This window comes from Jaculus jaculus, chromosome X (assembly GCF_020740685.1).
Source record: "Jaculus jaculus isolate mJacJac1 chromosome X, mJacJac1.mat.Y.cur, whole genome shotgun sequence".
In the NCBI taxonomy this organism is placed as follows: domain Eukaryota; kingdom Metazoa; phylum Chordata; class Mammalia; order Rodentia; family Dipodidae; genus Jaculus; species Jaculus jaculus.
In genome coordinates this window covers 101446516-101470905 of record NC_059125.1, presented here as the reverse complement: position 1 = coordinate 101470905, position 24390 = coordinate 101446516, and the positions used below count along the sequence as shown (strand labels likewise).

General features: G+C 41.6%; 1 protein-coding gene and 1 pseudogene across 1 annotated transcript in view; one reads left to right on the top strand and one right to left on the bottom strand.

The window, feature by feature from the left end:
- The first annotated feature begins 1399 nt into the window (after positions 1–1399).
- LOC101606187 lies at positions 1400–4127 on the top strand (annotated as a pseudogene).
- Positions 4128–17857: 13730 nt separating this feature from the next.
- The window catches only part of Prps1 (phosphoribosyl pyrophosphate synthetase 1), a 30125-nt gene continuing 23592 nt past the window's right edge, over positions 17858–24390 (bottom strand). The window contains exons 5-7 of the mRNA XM_004659152.3: positions 22647–22820; positions 19528–19687; positions 17858–18839 (exon numbers count right to left, since the gene is read on the bottom strand). Coding sequence (XP_004659209.1) covers positions 18747–18839; positions 19528–19687; positions 22647–22820 — 427 coding nt within the window. The 3' untranslated portion in view covers positions 17858–18746. The remainder of the gene's footprint in view (positions 18840–19527; positions 19688–22646; positions 22821–24390) is intronic.

The following is a 24390-nucleotide window of genomic DNA, read 5'->3' as shown; positions in this document are numbered from 1 at the left end:
TCAGGACTGCTCCTGTGCACACTCCACCCTCAGGCAGCTTAGTTTCAGTTACATGTCTCCTCACCCACAGCAAGAATAAAATGGATCTTCCCAAACTCGTATTTGCCCCTGCTGTGATTCTGTTCAGTTGCCAAGTTTTGCATTTTTCCTGAGGATGCTTAAGCAAATGTCTATCATCCTCACTCCAGATACAACACCAATGACAGACCAAAGAAATGATCCCACCGAAGGCTAACTTGGTGAACTGACTTGTCTAATTACATATGGGAGCATGAGTGAGGAGTTACCTATAAGAGCATAGGAACTTATGGGTAGCTAGACCACTAAAGAAAAGTTCCTTCCCCCAGCAACAACTGATGGCTTATATATCCTAGGGGAGGGACGAGTCTCCTGTATTTAGTGCTCTGTTCTTGCACTGCCCCCATGTTCCACCTTATTCACTCTCTGAGGCTTGCCTCTGCTCCACAAGGGAATGAGAGAAGGAATTGTGAGCATCTCATATGAATAATTATACCTACTTTGATTTCAAGACAGTACTGGCCATTTCATTCCTAGAGGACAGAGTTCCAAACCAAGCATGTTGAAAGAGATATCTAGGGCTGGAGAGATGGCTTAGTAGTTAAGGCTCTAGCCTGCAAAGCTAAAAGACCCCCATAAACCAGATGCACAAGGTTGTCCATGCTTTTGGAGTTAATTTTCAGCAGCTGAAAGCCTTGGCACACCCATTCTCTGTCTCTTTTCTCTCTCTCTGCCTCTTTCTCTCTCTCAAATATAAAAATAAGATATAAAAAAGTTTTAGAGATATCTACACTTCTATTTATTTATTTGAGAAAGAAATAAGCAGATGTGTGTGTATGTAAATATATATATATATGTATATATGTATATAGATAGATAGATAGATAGATAGATAGATAGATAGATAGATAGATAGATACAGAGATAGATAGATAGATACAGAGATAGAGAGAGAGAATGTGCACATCAGGGGCTCTAGCCACTGCAAACGAACTCCAGATGCATGTGCCACCTTGTACATATGGCTTACATATGTACATATGTAGGTCCTTAGGCTTCTCAGGCAAGTGCCTTAGCCTCTAAGCCATCTCTCCAGCCCTACACCCCAATTTTTAATTTTTCTGCACTTTCATGTTTATTGCAGCACTATTCACAAAAGCCTAGTTATGAGATCAACCTAGATGTTCATTAACTGAGAGAAAACAAGTGAATATATGTGTGTGTGTGATTCAGCTATAAAAAGAATGAAATTTTGTTACTGATAGATGGAAATTTTAAAAATGTATTAAACCAGGCACAGAAAGACAAATAGCATATTTTCTCACGTGTCTGTATAAACTAAAAACTTTATCTCAAAGAAATGGAGAATTAGCAGGGCATGATGACTTGTACTTGTGATTCTAACTACTCGGGAAACTTGGGCAGGAGGATTGTGAGTTTAAGGCCAATCTCTGCAATACAGTGATGTCCAGGCCAGCCTGGACTAAATGCTGAGAAGCCACACCAAGAAACAACAGAAACTTAAGCCCTGGATATCTAATCTAAAGATTTAAGAGGGGGAGCTGGGCATGGTGGCACACTCCTTTAATCCTAGCACTTGGGAGGCAGAGGTAGGAAGATCACCATGAGTTTGAGGACACCCTGAGACTACATAGTGAATTCCAGGTCAGCCTGAGCTAGAGCCAGACCTTACCTTGGAAAAAAAGAGGAGGACCATATTAGTGGTTGCTAGAGTCTAGGAAAGGTATGAGACAGAGAAGGAGAGAATAGTTAAACATTCAGGGAGCAACAGGAGGAATAACCTCTAATGTTCTAAAGCACAGTAGATAACTATGGTTGACAACAAATAATTGAAAATTCAAAAAAAAAAATAGCTAAAAGAGAGGCCGGGCATGGTGGTGCACGCTTTTAATCCTAGCATTTGGAAGGCAGAGTTAAGAGGATCACCGTGACTTCAAGGCCACCCTGACACTACATAGTGAATTCTAGGTCAGTCTGGGCTAGAATGAGACCCTACCTGGGGGCGGGGGGGGGGGGGGAGATTTCAAATGTACCCAACACAAAGAAATGATAAATGTCTGTTTGTAGGTAAGAAAATTACTCTTACCTGATTACACTTTGCATACACATTAAAATATCACTCTGTGTTCCATAAATATGTATGATTACTATGCATGAGTTAAAAATAATATATACTCTCTGCGTAGGTGGGGGGGGGGGGGTCACTGACTTTTCCAAACAGACACAAGACTCTGGAGCTCCTGCCTTCCTTTGTAATGAGTTTCTGATTACCAGTGCCTATTTGGGTCTCTGATGGTACCTTCTAAGTCTGGTCCTCAACACTCAAGTTCTTACTTTCACTAATCTGCTGCTGCTCTAGCCTACATCATGCATGCGCTGAAATTATCACTGTGGTGGGATAAGGGGTTATGGGTAAGGCTTTTTAGTCATGTTTCTAATTTTTTCTGTAATGATTTGTAAAATGCCTATAATTTTAAAAGAGCAACATCTTTTTCCTTTAAAGTCCCCCCCGCTTTTTGGTTTTTCTTTTTTTTTTTGAGGTATCATTCTAGTTCAGGCTGACCTGGAATTCACTATATAGTCTCAGGGTGGACTTGAACTCACAGTGATCCTCCTACCTCTGCCTCCCAAGTGCTGGGATTAAAGGTGTGCACTAACACACCCGGTTAAGCCTTTTTGACTGACTTATTTCTTTTTCCATTAGATATCTCACAACCTGAATTTTTATGTTATACATTTAATACATATTTTAAGCTGTATCTGAGCTTTCCTTGGTTCCATAACCACTCCCTCACTGTTGAATTGTCCTTTTCAAACAATCACTGAAGCAGGGGCAGGGTGGTTCGTGTATGTAATCCCAGCACTGGGGAAGAGGCAAAAGGATCAGACACTCACAGCCATCCTCAGGTATATAGTGAGTTTGAGGCTAGTCTGGGCTACGGTGAGACTCCCTTTTACCTGAGAATGTACACAGCTGGCTTACTTCAGTCCCTCAGCTTCAGCTTTATGACTATCTGTAGAAGACATCTGGGAAAAATATATAGCTGTTGTTGGTCCCATACCACAGGCTACCTATTATCTATCTATCTAATCTCAATCTCTTTCTCCCTTTCTCCTCCTCCCTTCCTTTTCTCTCTCTTCTTTCCTTTTTTTCCTCTCCATTCTTTCCTCCCTTTCTTTCATCTTGTTATATGGTATAGGATGGCCTCAAACACAATTCTATTGCCTTCATTTCCCAAATACTTGCATCATAGGCACACACTACTATGCTCATCTGTATCCACAGGTTTTGCCTCTCCAGGTTCAATCAATATTCAGTAGGCTTCTCCGCCCGCTCTCCCACCCGCCCCCCAGCCCCATGCTCGCTAGCACCGCCGTGGTCTCCCTCCAGCCGCCATCACGATCATCTACCGGGACTTCATCAGCCACGATGAGCTGTTCTCCGACATCTACAAGATCCGGGAGATCGCGAACGGCCTGTGCCTGGAGGTGGAGGGCAAGAAGGTCAGTAGGACAGAGGGTAACATCGATGACTCGCTCATCGGTGGAAATGCCTCCGCTGAAGGCCCTGAGGGCGAAGATACTGAAAGCACAGTAGTCAGCAGTGTTGATATTGTCATGAACCATCACCTGCAGGAAACCAGCTTCACAAAAGAGGCCTACAAGAAGTACATCACAGATTATATGAAATCAAAGCCAAACTTGAAGAACAGAAACCAGAAAGAGTAAAGCCTTTTATGACAGGGGCTGCAGAGCAAATCAAGCACATTCTTGCTAATTTCAATAACTACCAGTTTTTTATTGGTGAAAATATGAATCCAGGTGGCATGGCTGCTCTCCTGGACGACCGTGAGGATGGTGTAACTTCTTTCATGATTTTCTTTAAGGATGGCTTAGAAATGGAAAAATGTTAACACATCCGCAGTCATTTGGATCTATCACCTGTCATCGCAGCCGGCTGCTGCTTGCCATCCATACAACACCAGGACTAGAAGAACAGGACTGATGTCATCTTGACCTTTTATTTTGACTGACTTATTTGGAGTGGAGGCATTGTTTTTGTTTTTAAGGGGAAAAAAAACATTTCATGTAGGTTGTCTAAAAATAAAGTGCAGGGCTGGAGAGATGGCTTAGCGGTTAAGCGCTTGCCTGTGAAGCCTAAGGACCCCGGTTCGAGGCTCGGTTCCCCAGGTCCCACGTTAGCCAGATGCACAAGGGGGCGCACGCGTCTGGAGTTCGTTTGCAGAGGCTGGAAGCCCTGGCGCGCCCATTCTCTCCCTCTATCTGTCTTTCTCTCTCAAATAAATAAATAAAATAAAAATTAAAAAAAAAACTTTAAAAATAAAGTGTATTTAAACTCAAAAAAAAAAATATTCAGCAGGCTGGAGGATATTCTGGGGAAAATGCCCACTAAATTAAGTATGGTGCTGCATGCCTATAATCCCAGCACATGGAAGTTGAAGTAGGAGGCTTGAGAAAGAGATTATTGAGGGCATCTTAGATACATAGTGGTTCCAAGCAAGCTTGGACTACAGGGTGAGAGGCTGACTTTAAAAAACACCTTCACAGCCAGGCATGCTGGCAACATGTCTTTAATCCCAGCAGAGCAGGCAGAGGTAGGAGGATCACCACTATTTCAAGACTAGCCAAGGCTAAAGTGCAAGTTGCAAGCTATCCTAGGCTAGATTGAGACCCCACCATGCAAAAAAAATAAAGAAAAAAATATTCATTATAATGTTTGATCCAGCAAAGATTACAGGGACTAGAACACCAATATATAAATTCTGAGACAAGAAAAAGGTCAAAGAGGAAATGGACTGGAGATGCTGATTCAGGAATCCCCAACACAGGAATAAAAGCTGATGTCCTGAAGGAAAAGAATGGAGATAAGTCTGAGGCCTAGATTAAGGGGTGGGGCTGGGGGGGGCAACACAAGAAGAGCCAGCCTAAGAGCAAGACAGAGATAGTCAGAAATCACAGAACCAAAACGTACTGCCACAGAAACAGAAGCCAAGAGAAGAATGTCCAAAGGAGGTGATCACTGCTGAAAAAGGTAGCAAGATGACAGGAAGCTGAGACAGGAGGATCATGAGTTCTAGGCCAGCCTGGGCTGAAGCTATAGTAAAACCTTGTCTCAGAAAGATAAAAAAGTCAAAATAATTGCACCCAAACACTGGCTTGGGCATCTGTTAAATGCTCCCATGACACAGTTTGCATTCATCATGTTACTTACCATGCCAAATCATCTATTTACTTATCTGTAGACTACGGTTTCCTGAAGTACAAGTTATGACTCAATGTGGAGTCCTGTGATAGAATGTGGGGGCTACAGAAAAAAACTGGAGGCAGTAGATTTCTGAGCATGCACCAAACTATACTTCAAAATCAAATATGTAATGAATCTGAGGTGTTTCTGGCAAAGCTTACCCATGTCAGATCATGCCACCTTGGTGCTAAACACCAAACACATGCACTTCGCTCTGCTGCTTATGTCATTACCTCACCCAATGCCAACAAACACTGCCTGGAAAACTACACTCAAATATGAGATAATTTTGTTATGAAGTAGAGTGTTTTCTGTAAAAATATTTTGGTTCTTATTGAAACATAATGGTTTAACTACAGAAAACAGTTTTAATATTTCCTACCATCATTCCTTTGTATGTGTCAAAGTTATATATATACACACACTTTTTTTTTGTTTTCCAAGGTAGGGTCTCACTCTAACTCAGGCTGACCTGGAATTTACTATGTAGTCTCAGAGTGGCCTCTGACTCACAATGATCCACCTACCTTTGCCTCCAAGTAATGGGATTAACAGCATGTGCCACCATCCCTGGCAATTTAGTATTTTAATCCTGTTGGTCAGAGTACTTGGTTTTAAAATTTGCTACCTGAATTGCTGATTTGAGTTTTATAAAAAAATGTTTTCTAATGAATTTTAGTTTGGGGGTGTGAGGGAATGAATCAGCACTTAAAGATACCTGCCTGCAAAACCTACTGCCCCAGGATAAATTCTCTAGCCAACCAAGTAAAACTATATGGGCATTTGTTTGCAGCAGCATGATGGCCTGGCATGTAGACAGACAGACAAGTACAATAAATACAATTTTAAAAATGAATTTTGACTTGAGATTAGGATGACGTTTCCAACAGCTTCTGAAATGGCCCTAAATGTACTTCTGCAACTTAATGCTACATACTTATGCAAAATTGCATTTTCCACATAAAACCTAAGTATCCATCAACCCTGAGAAATGCTGAAAATGTTCTACATCTTCTAGTATCACATATTCAGCCAAGATCAAATTCTTTATATAAAAATGAATACCCATTCATGTCACTAGTATGTAAATCTTATTTTGATTTTAATAAATGGTAAAATTACTGAGACATTGTGAATTCCAAGTCAGCCTGAGCTAGAATGAGACCCTACCTCAAAAAAAAAACAAAAAAATTAATTTATATGCATACCAAAAGTTTTAAAATAAATTACCAAAAGTGTTTGATTTGTAGTTATACTGCTCCCTATAGATGAGCTAACAGAAAGCTGGAAAAAGCTATACTGTATACAGCATACAGACCTATGGGAGAGAAGAGCCATCAGTGGAGATAAACAACAGTGGACATTGCAAGCTTTAAGTTTGGCCAGCCAGGCCAAATGAGCCGATGGGTGCAATAGTGACATGTCTGTTATGGAAGGAACCAACTAATTGGACTGGAGGCCCACTCCATGGAAGGGAATACATTCCTGGTACTGAAAACCTATGATGGGGGAGGTTATGAGCATGCTGGTATCTGGCTAAATGCATGAATTATGCTTACCAAGCTGCCTAGTAAGCTTGTCTCTTAAAGTTCATGCCATATATTAATGCTACTCTCACTTGTGGGTTAGAGAAGCTTCTCTTCACAGATGGTGGTGACCTCTGGGATGAATAAAAAGGAACCATAGTGCTGAGAATTGACAGAGGAGTATTCAGTACTGAAACATCTCTATCACATCCTTCAAGGCTCAGAAACCATTGCAGAAGAGGTGAAAAGAATGTTAAGTGTCAAAGGAAGGGGAGAAGTGCTTACAATGCTTTCTTCCAGACACAAATGACCCTAATATGTATAACCTCATACTCACACTACCTACACAAGACCTTCATAATGCGAGAGGAAAAATTATGACACCAAAACAGAAGAGACTAGTTGGAAAGAAAGGATTCAAGTCAGGTGTGGTGGCACACGCCTTTAATCCCAGCACTCAAGAGGCAGAGGTAGGAGGATCACTGTGAGTTTGAGGCCAGCCTCGGAGAGAGTTCCAAGTCAGCCTGGGTCAAAGTGAGACCCCACCTCCAAAAGGGAGGGGGGTGCAAGCTGGGTGTGGTGGCATACACCTTTAATTCTAGCACTTGGGAGGCAGAGGATTGCTATGAGTTCAAGGCCACCCTGAGATACATAGTGAATTCCAGGTCAGCCTGGGCTAGAGTGAGACCCTACCTTGGGAAAAAAAAAAAAAGAAAAAAGCCTGTTACTCCTACGCCTGACTCTCTTTGCATTATACTGAATAAATTGGTTTTCTTCTGAGGAAAAAAAATAGCTTATGGCTAAGGAGGACATAAGCAGAGAAACTACTGTTGTCTGGCTAAATATGTATATTATGCTCATCAAACTGTCCTTTAAATACTTATATTTATGCCCATATATTAATGCTACTTTCACTTTTGGTGAGAAGCTTCTCTTTTCAGGTGGAAGTGACCACTGGGGTAATTCAAAACTCACCCAAATGCTGACCATTGATGGTGGGCTATTTAGATCTATGTGAGACATCTTTAATAGGCTCGGGTTCCATTGTAAAAGAGGTGGTGAAAAGAATATAAGAGCCAAAGGAAAGGGATCAGTGTTTACTGTCTTCCAAACACAAAGTTGCCATGGTATTCATGACCTCACAGTGGCTGATGCTACCTACACAAGATCTGAGTATTAGGAGCAAAAAATGATGGCATCAAAAAAGAAAAGAGAATAGTTGGAAAGAAGGGATTCAGTTGAGGGGATACTCAGGAGGGGGGAAAGGGAAGGTAATGGGAGGGGACTATAATCATAATATATTGTTTATATGTATGGAAATTGTCAAAAAAACAAAAGCTCTGACTAGGAATGTGGGCAGAAAACTAGAATGAGACCAGGAGATGGAAGAAATATGTAGAAAGAGGAGTTATCTGACAGGGGAGGGAGAGAACTTTGGGGAGAGGTAGGGCACTAGAGGGGCAGGGAATAGTGAGTTGGGGAGGGAATTACATGAAAGTTAAGGCAGGGCTGGAGAGACGGCTTAGTGGTTAAGGCACTTGCCTGCAAAGCCAAAGGACCTAGGTTTGACTCCCCAGGACCCACATAAGCCAGATGCAGAAGGGAATGCATGCATCTGGAGTTCGTTTGCAGTGGCTGGAGGCCCTGGCACCTATTCTCTCCCTCCCTCCCTCTCTCTCTCTCTCTCTCTCTCTCTCTCTCTCTCTCTCTCTCTCTCTCTCTCTCTCTCTCTCTCTCAAGTAAATAAATAAAAATAAGTACTAAAACAAAGTTAAGGCAACACGAATCAGTTCCAAAGAAACCTTCCTTCTGGCTAGCATTCTCTAAGACATAACTACCAATAAAGAGGGAGGGGAGAATGTTTGGAAAGAAGGTGGAAAAATGCCGGGCATGGTGGCGCATGCCTTTAATCCCAGCACTTGGGAGGCAGAGGTAGGAGGATCGCTGTGAGTTCGAGGCCACCCTGAGACTACATAGTGAATTCCAGGTCAGCCTGGGCTAGAGTGAGACCCTACCTCAAAAAACCAAAAAGAAGCTGGAAAAAGCCTAACCTTAAAACCATGCACTCTGGCTGGCAAATCCCAGGCCCAAAATTGGGTTGTCCACTCACATGATGAGCTATTGGCTAGGGAATCCCATGAGGTCCCCAAAATAATGTAGGTCATTGCCAAAACACTTGATTACCTGACAGAGCTAAAAGGTAAGACCCTGTAGCAGAGAGCTTCAGGTTCGCTGAGATGAACTTCCAAACCAGGCAGTTATGTAGGAAGGGATATTGGTTGAAGTTTACAGATACAGGGGAAGTTCCATAATGGGAGAAGGAGCTACCCTGCATTTTACAGGTTCAAGGAGAGAAACAGAAGTCACAAGCCACAGGCCAAAAGCCACACAGCACATTTCAGGAGATCCAGGCACTTTGCATATTTTTACACTGAAATCTCAAACCCACCACCACACCTTAAGACCCACACAGTAAAGCCTCCTCCAGCCAGGTGGCTGCAGATCCACACTACAAGGTAATAAAACACTGACTATACTGGGAGCCATCTATTCAAACTGCCACAGACCCTATTGCTGAAGACATCACAGGCTGCAGTCACAGGACATTGGATATACCATGCTGGAACCGAAAGCAGAAACTAGCTCCCACCTACACCTGGCTCTCCCTCATAGTGCTGGCAAGTCCTATGGGAGCTGTTGAAGGAAAGCAATCGCCAATGGCATGAATAAGCAGGGGACCCTGCAGACTATGAAATCAACCAGATGGTCAAAGAAGTACACACTTGTGCAATAGTGATATGCAGCCTCTATGGATAACCAACTGTTCTCTGATTAGATATAAGCCTGCTCAATGGGAGAGAACTTATATCTGGTACTGGAAATCAAGTCAGAATCCCATGATCTGGAAATTCAGATTTCAAAGGGAATCTTCAAGTGCTCTCTGGAGAAGAGTGGGCTTGCATACCAAAAAAAATCTCTCAAATAAATTTGCATACCCCCTTTAATCCAAGCTGCTCTTATGTAGGTCCCTGGGTCCTCCCTCCAGGGCAGGCCATGGTCCCACCCAAAGGTGAGAGTCACTTTCAGGAGACAGTTTTGGTGAACAGCTCTTGTTTATTGTCAGGGAAATGGGTTTAAAAGCAGTTACAGGGATTGGATGTACAAGGTTGCTTGCTGATGCCTAATTAGCATATGCAGACATTCATTCCAGCATATAGGCAATGGTGCAGGGGAAAGGGCTTTGCAAAGGTGCTGGCAGATACCATATAAGGAGATTCCTAGGCAACTGGCCAAAGGCCACAGGGTTATGGGCAAAGCCTAAGTCTTATCTGAATGTCCAGGTATTCCATGCTTGGAGAGAGTGCCCTTACTTCCTGCTAATCTCAGGATCTGAGATTTTGTCCAGCTCCAGCCTCATTGCGACCCCCTAAGAATGGGGGTTAGGGTCCTGGCTCACTGCAACCCCTGAGAATAGGGGGAGGAGCTCCCCTCCCGGTTGGGCCACCAAGATATGACCAACGTTTCAGGCTGCTGCAACCTCTCCATAACATGGGGCCTTCATGTCAGACAGCTTAGGTTTGCTTTAACCCAGGGCCCTCCCTATGCCCAACACTTTCACTCTTGTTTGGCGAATATACTTTATTTTATAGATGACAAGAAGACAGCTTATACCATGAGACATGAAACCAGATTGGTAAGGTGATATGGTTTTGCTTGTGTGCATGTATGTGCATATGTATTACATAATATGTACATTGTTTTATTTTTTAAAATAAAAGGAATGCTTTGTATGGTTTTCTTAAACCAAAAAACTATCAAAGCAGAAATCCAGAGTCTACAGAGATGTCAACACAAAATCAGACTGCCAACAAACCAGGCTCAGGGAACATTATGGAAGAAGGCATGGAAAGATTGTAAGAGCCACAGAGTAGATAGGAATATCCTGAGGATAGAGGCCAAAGGCCCCCTGCTATCCCACAGGGACAGGCCTTCATGAGCTCATAGTGGATACCATATCTTCACTGAGAAGAACCCTCAGGATGATGGGAGTTGAGGCAAAGGAATAAGAGTATAATCTGTCATAATTTATATAAAAAATAAATTTTTAAAAGTTGTGCTGGAGGGATGGCATAGTGGTTAAGGCATTTGCTTGCAAAGCCAAAGGACCCAGATTCAATTCCCCAGGACCCACATTAGCCAGATGCACAAGGGGGCACATGTGTCTAGAGTTCGTTTGCAGTGGCTGGAGGCCCTCACATGCCCATTCTCTCTCTTTCACTCTCTCCTTTCTTTGTCTAATAAATAAATAAAAATAAAATATTTAAAAAAGCCGTGTGTGGTGGATCATGCCTGTACTCCAAGTGCTGAGGAGGTGGAGACAGGAGGATCTCTGGGATTCAATGGCCAGCCAGTCTAGCCTAATTGTCAAGCCCCAAACTAATGGGAGATCCTGTCTCCAGAAAATAGTGGACAATATTCCTACGGAAAAATATCCATGGCTGTGGCCTCCACATGCATAAGCACCCACAAATACACCAAAAGCCAACCTTTTCCCTCATGAAATAGTCCTGTCAATAAGCCTTCCCTTTGTTTACTCAAAAAAGGAACTTGGAAGCTGGGTGTGGTGGTACACTCCTTTAATCCCAGCACTCAGGAGGCAGAAGTAGGAGGATCAAGGCCATACTGAGACTACATAGTGAATTCCAGATCAGCCTGAGCTAGAGTGAGACCCTACCTTGGAGAACAAAAAAGAACCGGCTCATATAGGCTTAGGGGGCTCATAAACCATATGGGTATGGGGAGGAAACTACTGCTGTTGTTTGGCTAAATAGATAAATTATGCCCACAAAACTGTCCTAAGTATTTAAGTTTATGTCCATATATTAACACTACTCTTACTTTGGTTGGAGAAACTTCTCGTTTCAGATAGTGATGAACATTGGAGAGACTTAAACTTCAAAATACTAAGAGACTATGGTGAATTCCAGTCACTATCTACAACTTCCCTCCCCCCACCACCAGCGCAAGTGCCAGCAAGCACCAGAGACCTGGGGCAGGGAATGCACCTACACAGCACCCAGAACAGGCTATCAGATCAGTGACCCACCAACCCAGCCAGCCTACCTGAGCCCACAGTGCAGCAAAGAGGGACCCAAGTGGGCATGCAGCATAGCTGAGACCAAAGCCATCCCAAAATGTAACTGGGTTTACATCACATCAGTAGCTACCACAAAAGCCTGGTATATAGGCATGTTTCAGAAGTGCTACTGCAGCTTTCATGTCAAGATAAATTATGTGTTAAATCTGATGGATGGTCAGATTTGCCATTCTTAAATAAGCTGTATTTTGAAGTTATCATTTGTTGCTTCCTGATATATAGTACCTTTGTCTCCTCTTCTGTCACTCATTGGGGCAGGGTCTCAGTACTGTAATCTCTATCACACCTTCCAAGGCTCAGGGTCTAATGCAGAAGAGGTGGCAGAAAGAATATAAGAGCCAAAGGAAGGGTAGGACTCCTTATAACCTGCTCCCCCCAGACACAAAACGGCCTGGATATCCATGACCTCACAGTGCCTGACACTACCTATGCAAGACCATCATAAGAGGAGGAAAAGATCATGAAATCAAAATAAAAGAGAGACTGACTGAGATGGGGAGGGGATGTGATTGAGAATGGAGTTTCAAAGGGAAGAATGGGGGGAAGGAAGGTATTACCATGGGAAATTTTTTATAATCATGGAAGTTGTTAATAAAACTTTGAAAAAAATTCACCATCCAAGGTTGCTCTCAGTGTAAGAAAAGATGCATATGACACTGTCACAGGGGATCACCTTCCTCTCGGTATAAGAATCCAAGTTGGAAATTGATGCTCTCTCCTGAAGCAGCTAAAAATCTCAACTTAGTAATTGAATTAGAGTACCATATTCCAACTCTTGTCAAAATGTAGTAATTGTCAGGTGTGGTGAAAGACATCTTTAATCCCACCATTGGTAGGCAGAAGTAGGAAGATTGTTGTGAGATCAAGGTCAGCTTGAACTAGAATAAAACCTTACATCTGAGGGGGAAAAAAACTCTCCCTTATCCTGTTTCCATGGTTTCAGTTTTTTGTGGTCAACTATAAGCCAAAAATATGAAATAAAACATCTCAGAAATCAAACAATTCTTAAGTTTAAGTTTTAAATTGTGTAGTGTTCTGGATACTATGATGAGATCTCATGCTCTTTCACTGTCTTGCCTGAGGCATAATGCATCCTTTTGTTAGCCTTTGTAAGCCCGCTAGCTGTAATTATCTTGTTATCTGATCTTTATTACTTGTAGTCAGGTTCACATTACTGGCAGAAATCACCCAACCAAGAGCAGCTTGCTGGAAAACAAAGGTTTAATTTGGCTTACAGACTCAAGGGAAAGCTCCATGATGGAAGAGGAAAAACAATGGCATGAGCAGAGGGTGGACATCACCTCCTGGCCAACATCAGGTGGACAACATGAACAGGAGTGTGCCAAACACTGGCAAGGGGAAACTGGCTATAATACCCATAAGCCCAACCCAACAATACACTGCCTCCAGAAGGTGATAACTCTAAAATCTCCATTACCTGGAAATCTAACATTCAGAACATCTAAGTTTATGGGGGACATAAGAATCAAACCACCACATTCTGCTCCTGGCCCGGATAAGCTGGTAAACATACATGATTTAAAATGCAATGCAGGGGATGGAGAGATGGCTTAGCGGTTAAGCACTTGCCTGTGAAGCCTAAGACACTGGTTCAAGGCTCGATTCCCCAGGACCCATGTTAACCAGATGCACAAGAGGGCGCACGCATCTGGAGTTTGTTTGCAGTGGCTAGAGGCCCTGGCACGCCCATTCTCTCTCTCTCTCTCTGCCTCTTTCTCTCCGTCTGTCACTCTCAAATAAAATAAACAACAAAAAAATTTTAAATGCAATGCATTCAGTCCAACTTCAAAAGTCTCCATAGTCCTATCAATCCCAGTGATGTTCAAACATCTCCATAATCCAAGGTCTTTTAACTGAGCCATAATACCAAAAAATAAACCTCAAAAAAACATAATGGCAAAAAAAAAAACCCATAATGGCACAGAAAAACAACTTACTGCAAAAGATGGTGTTGGGCGTAGCAAAGAAATATTGAACCAATACAAGATTTACAAAGGACAATCATCAAACTTTGTAGCTCCAAGTCTGACAACCCAGTCAGTGACAAATCTCCAAGTCCAATAATTCTAACCAGCAACAAGTCTTTGGAGTTCCATTTCCATCCCTCGAGCTATGCTACTCATATTCCTGGAAAATTTCATCCGAGGTTGGCGGCTTTCCTTAGCAGCCATCTCGTGGTCCTGACATCTCCACTGGGTCCCCACTGGAATCCACACTTCATTCTCATGGCCCCATGGGATCATCATACAGGCAACCAGTAAATCTGCTTCACATTGCCCATGGCCATTTCCAAAACACAAGACCATGTTGAAAATTAAATGACCCTCTCTTTTTGCATTTCTTATACTCCACAATACCAGGTAGGGTGAGTTTGTTGATCCAGGGGGGAATAAAGCAGACTTTGAAGAATAGGACATTCTTTGAGCATTCAGTCCCCTTCAAAAAAATCTACATTCTTCCTGTTGCCCCAATGCAGGTCAGCTGGCCCAATCTCAAAGGTTGTAATCTCATATAATTGCAGTTGAATGGGCAGAAGTTTCAGCACAAATATTTCATTTCTGTGCCATAGCCCTGTAATCATACCAGTCCATTTCTACACAAAGCAACCCTGCATGAATTCTCAAGTCGTGGGCATAACAGCAATCCTCTCACAAAAACTGATTCTAGCACAGTCCAAACAAAGCTCTTTCTCACTCTCATAAGCCAAACCACACAGTCCATAGTTCTTACCGCATTCAGGTCTTTCAGCTCTGACCAGATAGTCCATCAAGTTGTACTTACAGCACAGCAAGTCGTCTTTTAGGCCAAGGTTTCAAATCCTTCTACATTCCTCTTGAAAATCAACTCCAAAAGGCCAAAGATACACAGTCAGGAGTCTAGCAGCAATCCCACTCCTTGTTACCAACTATACTGTTGTAGTCAGGTTCACACTGCTGGCAGAAATCACCCAAAAAAGTAGCTTTTGGTAAAAAAAAAAAAAAAAAAAAAAGGTTTATTTTGGCTTAGAGACTCGAGAAGAAGCTACATGATGGCAGGGAAAACGATGGTAAGAGCAGAGGGTGGATGTCACCTCCTGGCCAACATCAGGTGAACAGGAGAGTGTGTCAAATACTGGCAAAGGGAAACTGGCTATAATCATAAGCCTGTGCCCAACAATACATTCCCTTAGGAGGCATTAATTCCCAAATCCAAATCTCCATCACCTGGGAACCTATCATTCATAACACCTAACTTAAAAAAATATTACATGTGTGTGTGTGTATATATATATATATATATCTATGATTGACAACTTCTATACTTATAGACAACAAACCATGGTATTTCTCTCCCCTCCCCCACTTTCCCCTTCAAAACTCTGATCTGTCATATCCCTCCCCTCTCTCCATTAGTCTCTTTTAATTTGATGTCATCTTTTTCTCCTATTATGAGGGTCTTGTGTAGAATATTTTCATTTTTATTTATTTATTTGAGAGAGAGAGATACAGAAAAAGGCGGTAGAGACAGTGAGAGAATGGGTGCACCAGGACCTCTAGCCACTGCAAACAAACTTCAAATACATGCACCCCTTTGTGCATCTGGCTTGTGTGGGTCCTGGGTAGTGGAACCTTGGTCCTTTGGCTTTGCAGGCAAGCGTCTTAACCTCTAAGCCATCTCTCCAGCCCAAGAACACCTAGTTTTATGGGAAACACCTGAATCATACTTCCAAATTACTTAACAATGGCCCCCAGGAACAAGAGTAGTGATGCTAGCAATTTTATTAATGTACGTTGTTCAATTCTGTGATTTTTATAGTGCCCTATTTATAAATGAACTTACTATATACAGGTATATAAGACAGGCATGGTGGTATATGAGGTAGGAGGATCACCATGAGTTCAAAGCCATCCTGAGACACAGAGTGACTTCCCAGTCAGCCTAGCCTAGAATTAGACACTGCCTCTAAAAATGAAAGCAAAAGAAATGCATATGTGTGTATATATGTATGTATGTATGTATATGTATGTAAGTGTGTGTGTATATATCTATATATACACCTATATGAAAAAAGTCTATTATATAATAGGATTCTGTAATATCTGTAATTTTATATTTACTGCTAGGGGTCTTGAGTACAGTCTCCTGAGGATAAGTGCCTTACTGTATTCTGAAATGAACAACCCTTAACCTACTGATCCAACCCTTCAGTAAACAGCATAATTAACAAATGTCATATCAGTGCTCTATTAGCTTCTTCCAAAGCAAAAGAATCTATAGTTTTCTTTTGTTCCTTTTGATTCATTTGTGTCAAATGTCATCCACCCCACCATTCCACAAAAGAAAATTGAAATAAACAAAAGAAAATCCTGGCTTCAAAATTGAGCTGGAAATTGGACTGGAGGCCTGCTCCATGGGGGGGGAAACACATCCCTGTTACAGAAAACTTAAAACAGGAGTAGTCATGAGCCCTAGGGGTATAACATCTGCTGATATCTGGAAACATGTATATACTATGCTTATCAAACTGCCCAGTAAGCACTTCTCTTAATAATTATACCCTTATATTAATGCTACTCTCATTTTGGGTAGCATAGTGCTGGAAAGAAGTTACTGGAGTACTGAGTAACATAACATCTCGATCACACCTTCCAAGGCTCAGGGTCTAATGTGGAAGAGGTGGCAGAAAGAATGTAAGAGCCAAAGGAAGGGTAGGACTCCGTACAATGTGCTCCCTCCAGACATAAAATGGCCTGGATATCCATGACCTCATAATGCCTGACACTACCTACACAAGACCATCATAAGAGAAGGAAAAGACCAAGACATCAAAATAAAAGAGAGACTGATTGAGATGGGGAGGGGATATGATAGAGAATGGAATTTCAAAGGGGAAAGAGGGGGGAGGGAGGGTATTACCATGGGATACATTTTATAATCATGGAAAATGTTAACAAAAATTGAGAAAAAAAGTATAATTACCGTGTGAAAAAAAATTGAGCTGGAGCTGAGCGTGGCAGTACATGCCCTTAACTCTAAACTCAGAGCACAGGAAACAGAGGGAGGAGGATCCCTGTTGAGTTCAAGGCCAGCCTGAGCCAGAGACATTACCTCAAAAAAAAAAAAAAACACTGGAGATATTGCTTAGTGGTTAATGTTCTTGCCTACAAAACCAAAGAACCCACGTTCGATTCCCCCAGACCCACTTAAGTGTGATGCACATGGTGGCACATGAATCTGGAGTTTGTTTGCAGTGGCTGGAGGCCCTGGTATATCCATTCTCTCTTTCTCTCTCTCCAATAAATAAATAGCACTCAGGAGGTAGAGGTAGGAGGAACACCATGAGTTTGAGGCTACATCGCAAATTTCAGGTTCACCTGGACTAGATTGAAACTCTACCTCGAAAAACCAAAAGAAAAAAAAAAAAAAAGTATTTCCCACTGAACTCTAGAATCATGGAGACTGCCAAAGGGAAACAAAGTGTATTCTTATTTGATAATGTGCAAAGAAATCAAAAAATTCTGCATGCTTACCTTCTCAAAGGGTTACTTAGAAAGGCTGAAATTAAATGTCAAAACACTGGTGAAGTCAACTCATTTGGTAAAATTGGTTAAATAGGAATTTGGGAATCCGGAAGTAAATTGCAGAGACCCAGCAGATATTTTCCATCCTATAATCCAGGCACACTGCACAAAATTCAATTATATATAATTCTCAGTAAATCCCAGATACCAACTTGTGTAACTTCTGCCTTGTTTTCTACTGAAAAGTAGCTAAAATAATTTGGAAGCAGATATAAGAGCTACCACTGGACAGCGAGCAATCTAAGTGAAACCCTTAGCAGAGAATCAGTAGACATGATACAGACCCTATGTTGCACACATAACACTTTATTAAGTACATTCTACAAGAGAGTATGACATCAAACTTTAACAGAAAACTTAGTTTGAGACACAATACGGATCCAAGGAAGATGAAATTTAAATACTTAAATTAATCAAAAGGCACTATGACACCACCTAAAACCTGCTACTACAGTGGTAGTAGGCTAAGGAAGATTATACTACAGCAGGTATCTAATATGAAATACTAGCAGTTACATAGCAGGAAATAGTCGGCCTCATAGAAGACTACAGTACAATGGGCATTTGGGCCAGAGAAGATACTTGGCCAGGAAAATGTCTAGATGGCTGAAGATAAAGCCAAACAGAAAGGAATAGGTACAAAAAAAAAATCCAAGCTACATAGTCAAGCAGATGATGGTGAGCCAGGCTTCTTCCTCCCAATAAACAATAGCTGCACTGAGCGAGCTACCTGCCGCAGCTTTACAGGGCGCTCAACTATTGGGACTCTGAGGTTGCCCAGGGCTCTTGCTGTAGTGTAGCACAGACCTTAGCGAACTTGTCACACATTAGCTTTGTTGCTAGTTGTTCTATGCCAAACACACTCAAAGCGACTAACAGAACACTCTCAAAAAATATGCACATCTTGCAGCAGTTGAACTCTAGTTGAAGCTGCAAGGCTCATTAAATAACCAAGGAAACCTGAATACACATAGGAAGTCCCAGCAGTAAATTTCATTCTCCAATACAGAATCAGTTCTATTATACCCGATATGTGTATGGGATATATATATAAAACAAATACTACACTGGAGCAAGCTGGGCTTCTGATGAAACTGTCATCAAATACCAAGGGGGAAAAAAAAACAAGGGGCGGGGTTGACTTATTTTTTTAAAAAGCTTTATAAGTTACTCTATTATAAAGGAACATGGCTAAACAGGTAGGAAACAGATTCCCCGTTGTGAGTTCTCCTGATGGCTTCTGCAAGGATCATGGAGATGTCGATCACCTAGAAAGGCAAGAATTGTACCAGTTAGTTTGCTTAGACAGAGCTCACTGGCCCATTTGAAGACAGGCAAATGAGCAGCCTGGAAAGTATCCTTACTTGGAATGGATCCTACACTCAGCTACCTTCAAAGTATTTACTATAACCACTGAGGAAAGAGGATACTAACAATGAGGAATAACCCTTGATTTAGGTTAAAACAGTGGTGATAGGACAAGCCCTTAAGGACATGCCTATAATTTCAGTACTCAGAAAGTTGAGTTTGAGGCTAACTCTAGGCTACTAAGTGGGCCCTATTTCAAAAAAACAAACGAGCAAGGAAGCCAGGCCTGGCAATGCAGGCTTATAATCACAACTACTCAGGAGGTTGAGATAGGAGATCTCAAATTCACTTTGTAGACTGTGTTCCAAGATTGCCTAGATAATGGTGAGACCCTAACTCAAAATAATAAATAACAAAAATGCCAGGAGTACAAAGTCCTGAGTCCTATCCCCAATACAAAAAAAAAAAAAAAAGGAAGGCTGTAGAAGTGTCTCGGTGGTAGAATGCTTCAGCTAGGCCCTGGGTTCTATCCTGAGTACCACAATCAACAATAGCAAGCAAGCAAGAAAAGGTAAGCTGAAGTATTGAGATACCTAGTTTAGCCTAAGTAACTACCTCCCAAACACCCAAGGAAGAGTCTTATCTCACCTGTATTTTGGAGCAATGCTTCATCTTATCCTCCTGAGGTATGGTATTAGTGACTACTACTGCTTCAAAGCATGCATTGTTGATGCGAGAAATGGCGGGGCCAGAAAAGATGCCATGAGTCAAGATAGCATAAACTCTGGTAGCTCCAGCTGAGAGAAGTCTAGAGGAAAAAAAGAGTTAATAAATATTAATGTGGGAGCTGGTGGCACACACCTTTAATCCCGGCACTCAGGGGCAGAGGTAGGAGGATCGCTGTGTGTTTGAGGCCACAGGCAGCCTGGGCTAGTGAAACACTACCTTGAAAAACAAACAAACAGACTAATGTTGGCATGTAACTACAGAATCTGAGTTAGGAAGAATACTAATCTGTTATAACAAAATACCAGAGACTGGGGGGGGGGGCATAAGTGTAAACTTATTTCTTACCAGAGGGCTACTTCTGTCATGATCTCACTACCTCATTTAAACCTAAATAGTTCCTAAAGATCATCTACAAAGTCATCAAATCTTGGTCTAGAACTTAAGAATTTTTGGAGGGCATATTTCTGTTCACATCAAGGAGAGAAATAAGCACTTAGCCACTTCTTGGCAGAACTTATAGAAATGTCTTCCAAGGTAATCTTGGAAATCATATTACAGGTACAGTATCATAAGACTAAAAGAGTCTAGGTCCTTCAACACTAGTCTAACCAGGACTATTTGCATTTGGGCATATCAACTGATGAAAATGAAACTATCATGTTGAGCTACTGAAATTTCAGGGTGTTGATTTATTGCACCAACTAGTAATACAGCATTAATTAATATTCAGGATGACATAGCTTTTATAAATGTAAACTTAAAGATCCTAGCCAAAATCCGCCTAGCATCAAACAAAATTTTAGCATCCATTAATTAAAGATACTCAGGAGTTTTAAAAGACATCACAGGGCTGGAGAGAAGGCTTAGTGGTTAAGGTGCTTGCCGGCAAAGCCTAAGGACCCAGGTATAATTTGCCAGAGTCTCTGTAAGCCAGATGCACAAGGAGGTGCTTGCACCTGCAGTTTGTTTGCAGTAGCTGGAGGCCTCAGCATGCTCATTCTCTCTCCCTCTCTGTCTTTCTCTCTAATAAATTTTTTAAAAAGACATTAAGAGGCAAGAGTGATAACATAGCCTATGATCTTAATGCTCAGGGTGCTGAGGCAGGAAGATCCTAAGTTCCAGGTTAGCATTGGATATATGGCAAAACCCTCTAAAAAATAACAAAACAGGGCTGGAGAGATGGCTTAGCAGTTAAGCGCTTGCCTGTGAAGCCTAAGGACCCCGGTTTGAGGCTCGGTTCCCCAGGTCCCACGTTAGCCAGATGCACAAGGGGGGCGCACGTGTCTGGAGTTCGTTTGCAGAGGCTGGCAGCCCTGGCGCGCCCATTCTCTCTCTCCCTCTATCTGTCTTTCTCTCTGTGTCTGTCGCTCTCAAATAAATAAATAAAAAATTTAAAAAAAAATAACAAAACAAAGCAAACAAATCATTCCTGGATTTGACTGCAAGCAATGAAAAACCATTTAAGATTCCATAGGAGAGCAATAATGGCATCTAGTCATAGTTTCAGAAGATTGCCCAGTGTAAGTGTAAGGTGAAATACAAACTGGGGAGATAATGAAAGCAATGTAGTCTCATGCAAGCAAAAGATGACAAATATTATGAATAAAAGTAGCAGCTAAAGTGGGGTGTGGTGGCACATGCTTGTAATCCCAGCACTTGAGAGGCTAAAACAGGAGGACTGCTGTGAGATCAAGGCCTACCTGAGATACACGGTGAGTGTGATTCAGCTTAAGCTACATAGAAAGATCCCCTATCAAAAACAAACAAAAGTAGAAGCTACAACAGAGAGCAAAGAGTACCTCAGGTAAAATTTGAGAATACAGAGCCAGGCGTGGTGGCACACACCTTTAATCCCAGCACTCAGGATGCAGAGATAGGAGGATCACTGTGAATTCAAGGCCACCTTGAGAACAGAGTGAATTCCACGTCAGCCTGGGCTAAAGTGAGACCCTACCTCAAAAAACCAGAGAGAGAGAGAGAGAGAGAGAGAGAGAGAATACACTTTGGTCTGCTCAGATTTATGGAGAACCATCTTAGTTCATCAAAACAAAAAGCTATTATAAGCAGAATAGTCTGGACAATGAAAAAAAATTGGAAATGGTGAGAGATGCATAATACTAAATTAATGCCATCACATTGTATACATAAAAGGTACACATAAACATTTTGTTGTATAGACATTGTTTTTTGTAGAAAGAGAATTGGCACACCAGGGCCTCAGCCACTACAATCGGAACTCCAGATGCTTGTACCAGCTAATGGACATGGGCAACCTTGTCCTTACGGCATCTTTGTGCATCTGGCTAACGTGGGATCTGGAGAATTGAGGTTTCACAGGCAAGCGTCTTAAACACCAAGCCATCTCTCCAGCCCAAGACATTGTTTTGACTATGCTTCAGCTTATAATTTTTGGGCTCCAAGGAGGCACAAAAGCACTATGCATTCAGCAGAAGTTATGTGGAATGTAGATATTTCCTAATAACGGATAAAAGTTTCAGTTCAGTGTCTCACTACATTTCTTGGCCAGTCATGTGAACAAAAGGGGAAATAACTGATACTCCATAGTGAACTGTGTTATTAAGTTACATTCAGAAGGTTAGTTGTATGCAATAGATTTTCAACTTGTGATAATTTCAATTTACTATGGCAATAATGGGAATAGTGTACATAAAAGAAGCACATAAGAACTAAAAAAAAAAATTTTTTTTTGAAAAAAAGAAATACTCAGGCCAGGTGTGGTGCCACACACCTTTAACTCCAGCACTTGGGAGGCAGAAATAGGAGGATCACTGTGAGCTTAAGGACAGCCTGGGACTACAGAGTGATTGCCAGGTCAGCCTGGGCTAGAGTGAGACCTTACCTTGAAAATAACAAACAAAATATTAATTTATTTTTATCCATAATAAATGCCTATCATGATGAAGATCTCACAAAGATACTTATTCCTTCAATTCTTTTCCACAAACAATCAGCAGGCTGAAGGAAGCAGCTGTTTGCTCTTTACTTGACTGCCAGTGCCACCTCAACTCTTTACTCACTTGTCAGCAGCATGGCAGATTGTACCACAAGTGTCGGCCATGTCATCCACAAGGATAGCCACCCGATCCTTCACGTCTCCCACTAGCACCATACGGTCCACTTCATTGGCCTTCTTCCGTTCCTTGTGAATCAAGGCAAAGTCCACATTCAACCGGTCTGCAATGGAGGTCACTCTGAAATATAGGGATGTCCAAAGTTAAGTTAAATACAGGTATATGTGGCTTCTAATGCAGAAGACTGGTCATGGAGGTAAGTCAAGTAGAGAGCTTGCCTAGCATGCATGAGAGCCTGGGTTCTACCCCCCTAGTACCACATTTACACACAGAAAAATGGAATTATTTTCTAGAGGAGAATACCCTGTGAAACTCAAACAGTTCCCAGGGCTGGAAGCAAGCAACTCTCACTGGTTGACATCTCAAAGGCAAATATCACAAACTGGTCTTTATGCATTCATATATATACAATACTAATGGTAATTTAGGAATGTATTACTCAAACTGAGACATAATCATTGGTCTGGGTAGGGGATAGACAACTGAGATATAATCATTTGTTCTGGGTAGGGGATAGACAGATACCCTCACCAGTCCTGGGAAGCAATGGCTGCTAAGATACATTAGTCACATAGACTGTCAGCAGAAGGGAGAGAAGACTTATTAGCAAATGGAAAGTGCTTATATTGTCCCAAAATTTTCCTCACAAACAACATGTGACTGTAGATGTGGTAAGATGTGAACCTGAAGCTGACAGGAGTGGAACAGTGCCCACCATTTCTGTATCTGTGTCCTTATCAGTCCCATGATGGTACTGAAGCAACCACCATTTGTAAGCATCAACTATACCTGGTCACCAAGCTTGGGAGTTCCTTTTACAAATGCTAGAAAAAGTTATACTAATTAACAAGATAAAGTAGACATCTCATTGTGTAGCCCAAACTCTCTCCAAACCCAAAAATTTATTTCCTCCCCTTTGTTAGACAATACAAACCATGCCAAAAGAAGGGACAGAAGACAAATCTGTTTGGTAAGAAAGAACCACATAATTCACTCAAGCAAAAAATCTATTGGGTATAAAATAACCAGCTGTCCTTGTGACATGTATGCCAATCAATGTTGCACTCTGCTACCTTTGTCAAGTACAAAGAAAAGGCCAGTACTTTTCATTTTATGTTTTTAAATGCATCACTTATCAAACTATAGAATTATGTTCTGATTCCCTTGTGACTCTGGGCACATACTGGAGTTTTTGCTGTAGAGAAGAGAACCTGTGATCATATATTAAGGTTATAAAAGCCACAACCTGTGCCTTCCATTACTATGGCTTAGGTACCTAACAGCTGAGAGGCAACCAATTTACTTATAATGCTTATATCCAAAGCGAGTGCATGATCTCAAACTGTTCCACTTTCATTGGCCAAAGCACTCAGTCACCAATAAAACAGAAAAGGACTAGAAAAGTTACCTATACACCCTTCAGTGGAGAACTACTGTGCAAACTACAATTAACAATCACACAAGAATCTATCCTAGCCCCCAAATCCTGCCAAGACAGTAGTGAAAGCCCTCATTTGGAAAATACTCCATCACTAAAAAGCAATTATAGTGAAAAAATTGATAAAGATCAGTAAGTCATCTGTGGAAAGTAGTCTTCAACTCAACATCAAAGAAATCCTGGTTAATTATTTCAAATGAGTACTATTTTTTAAGTCCTCTGGGAAGATGTAAAGATAATACCTAACAAGAC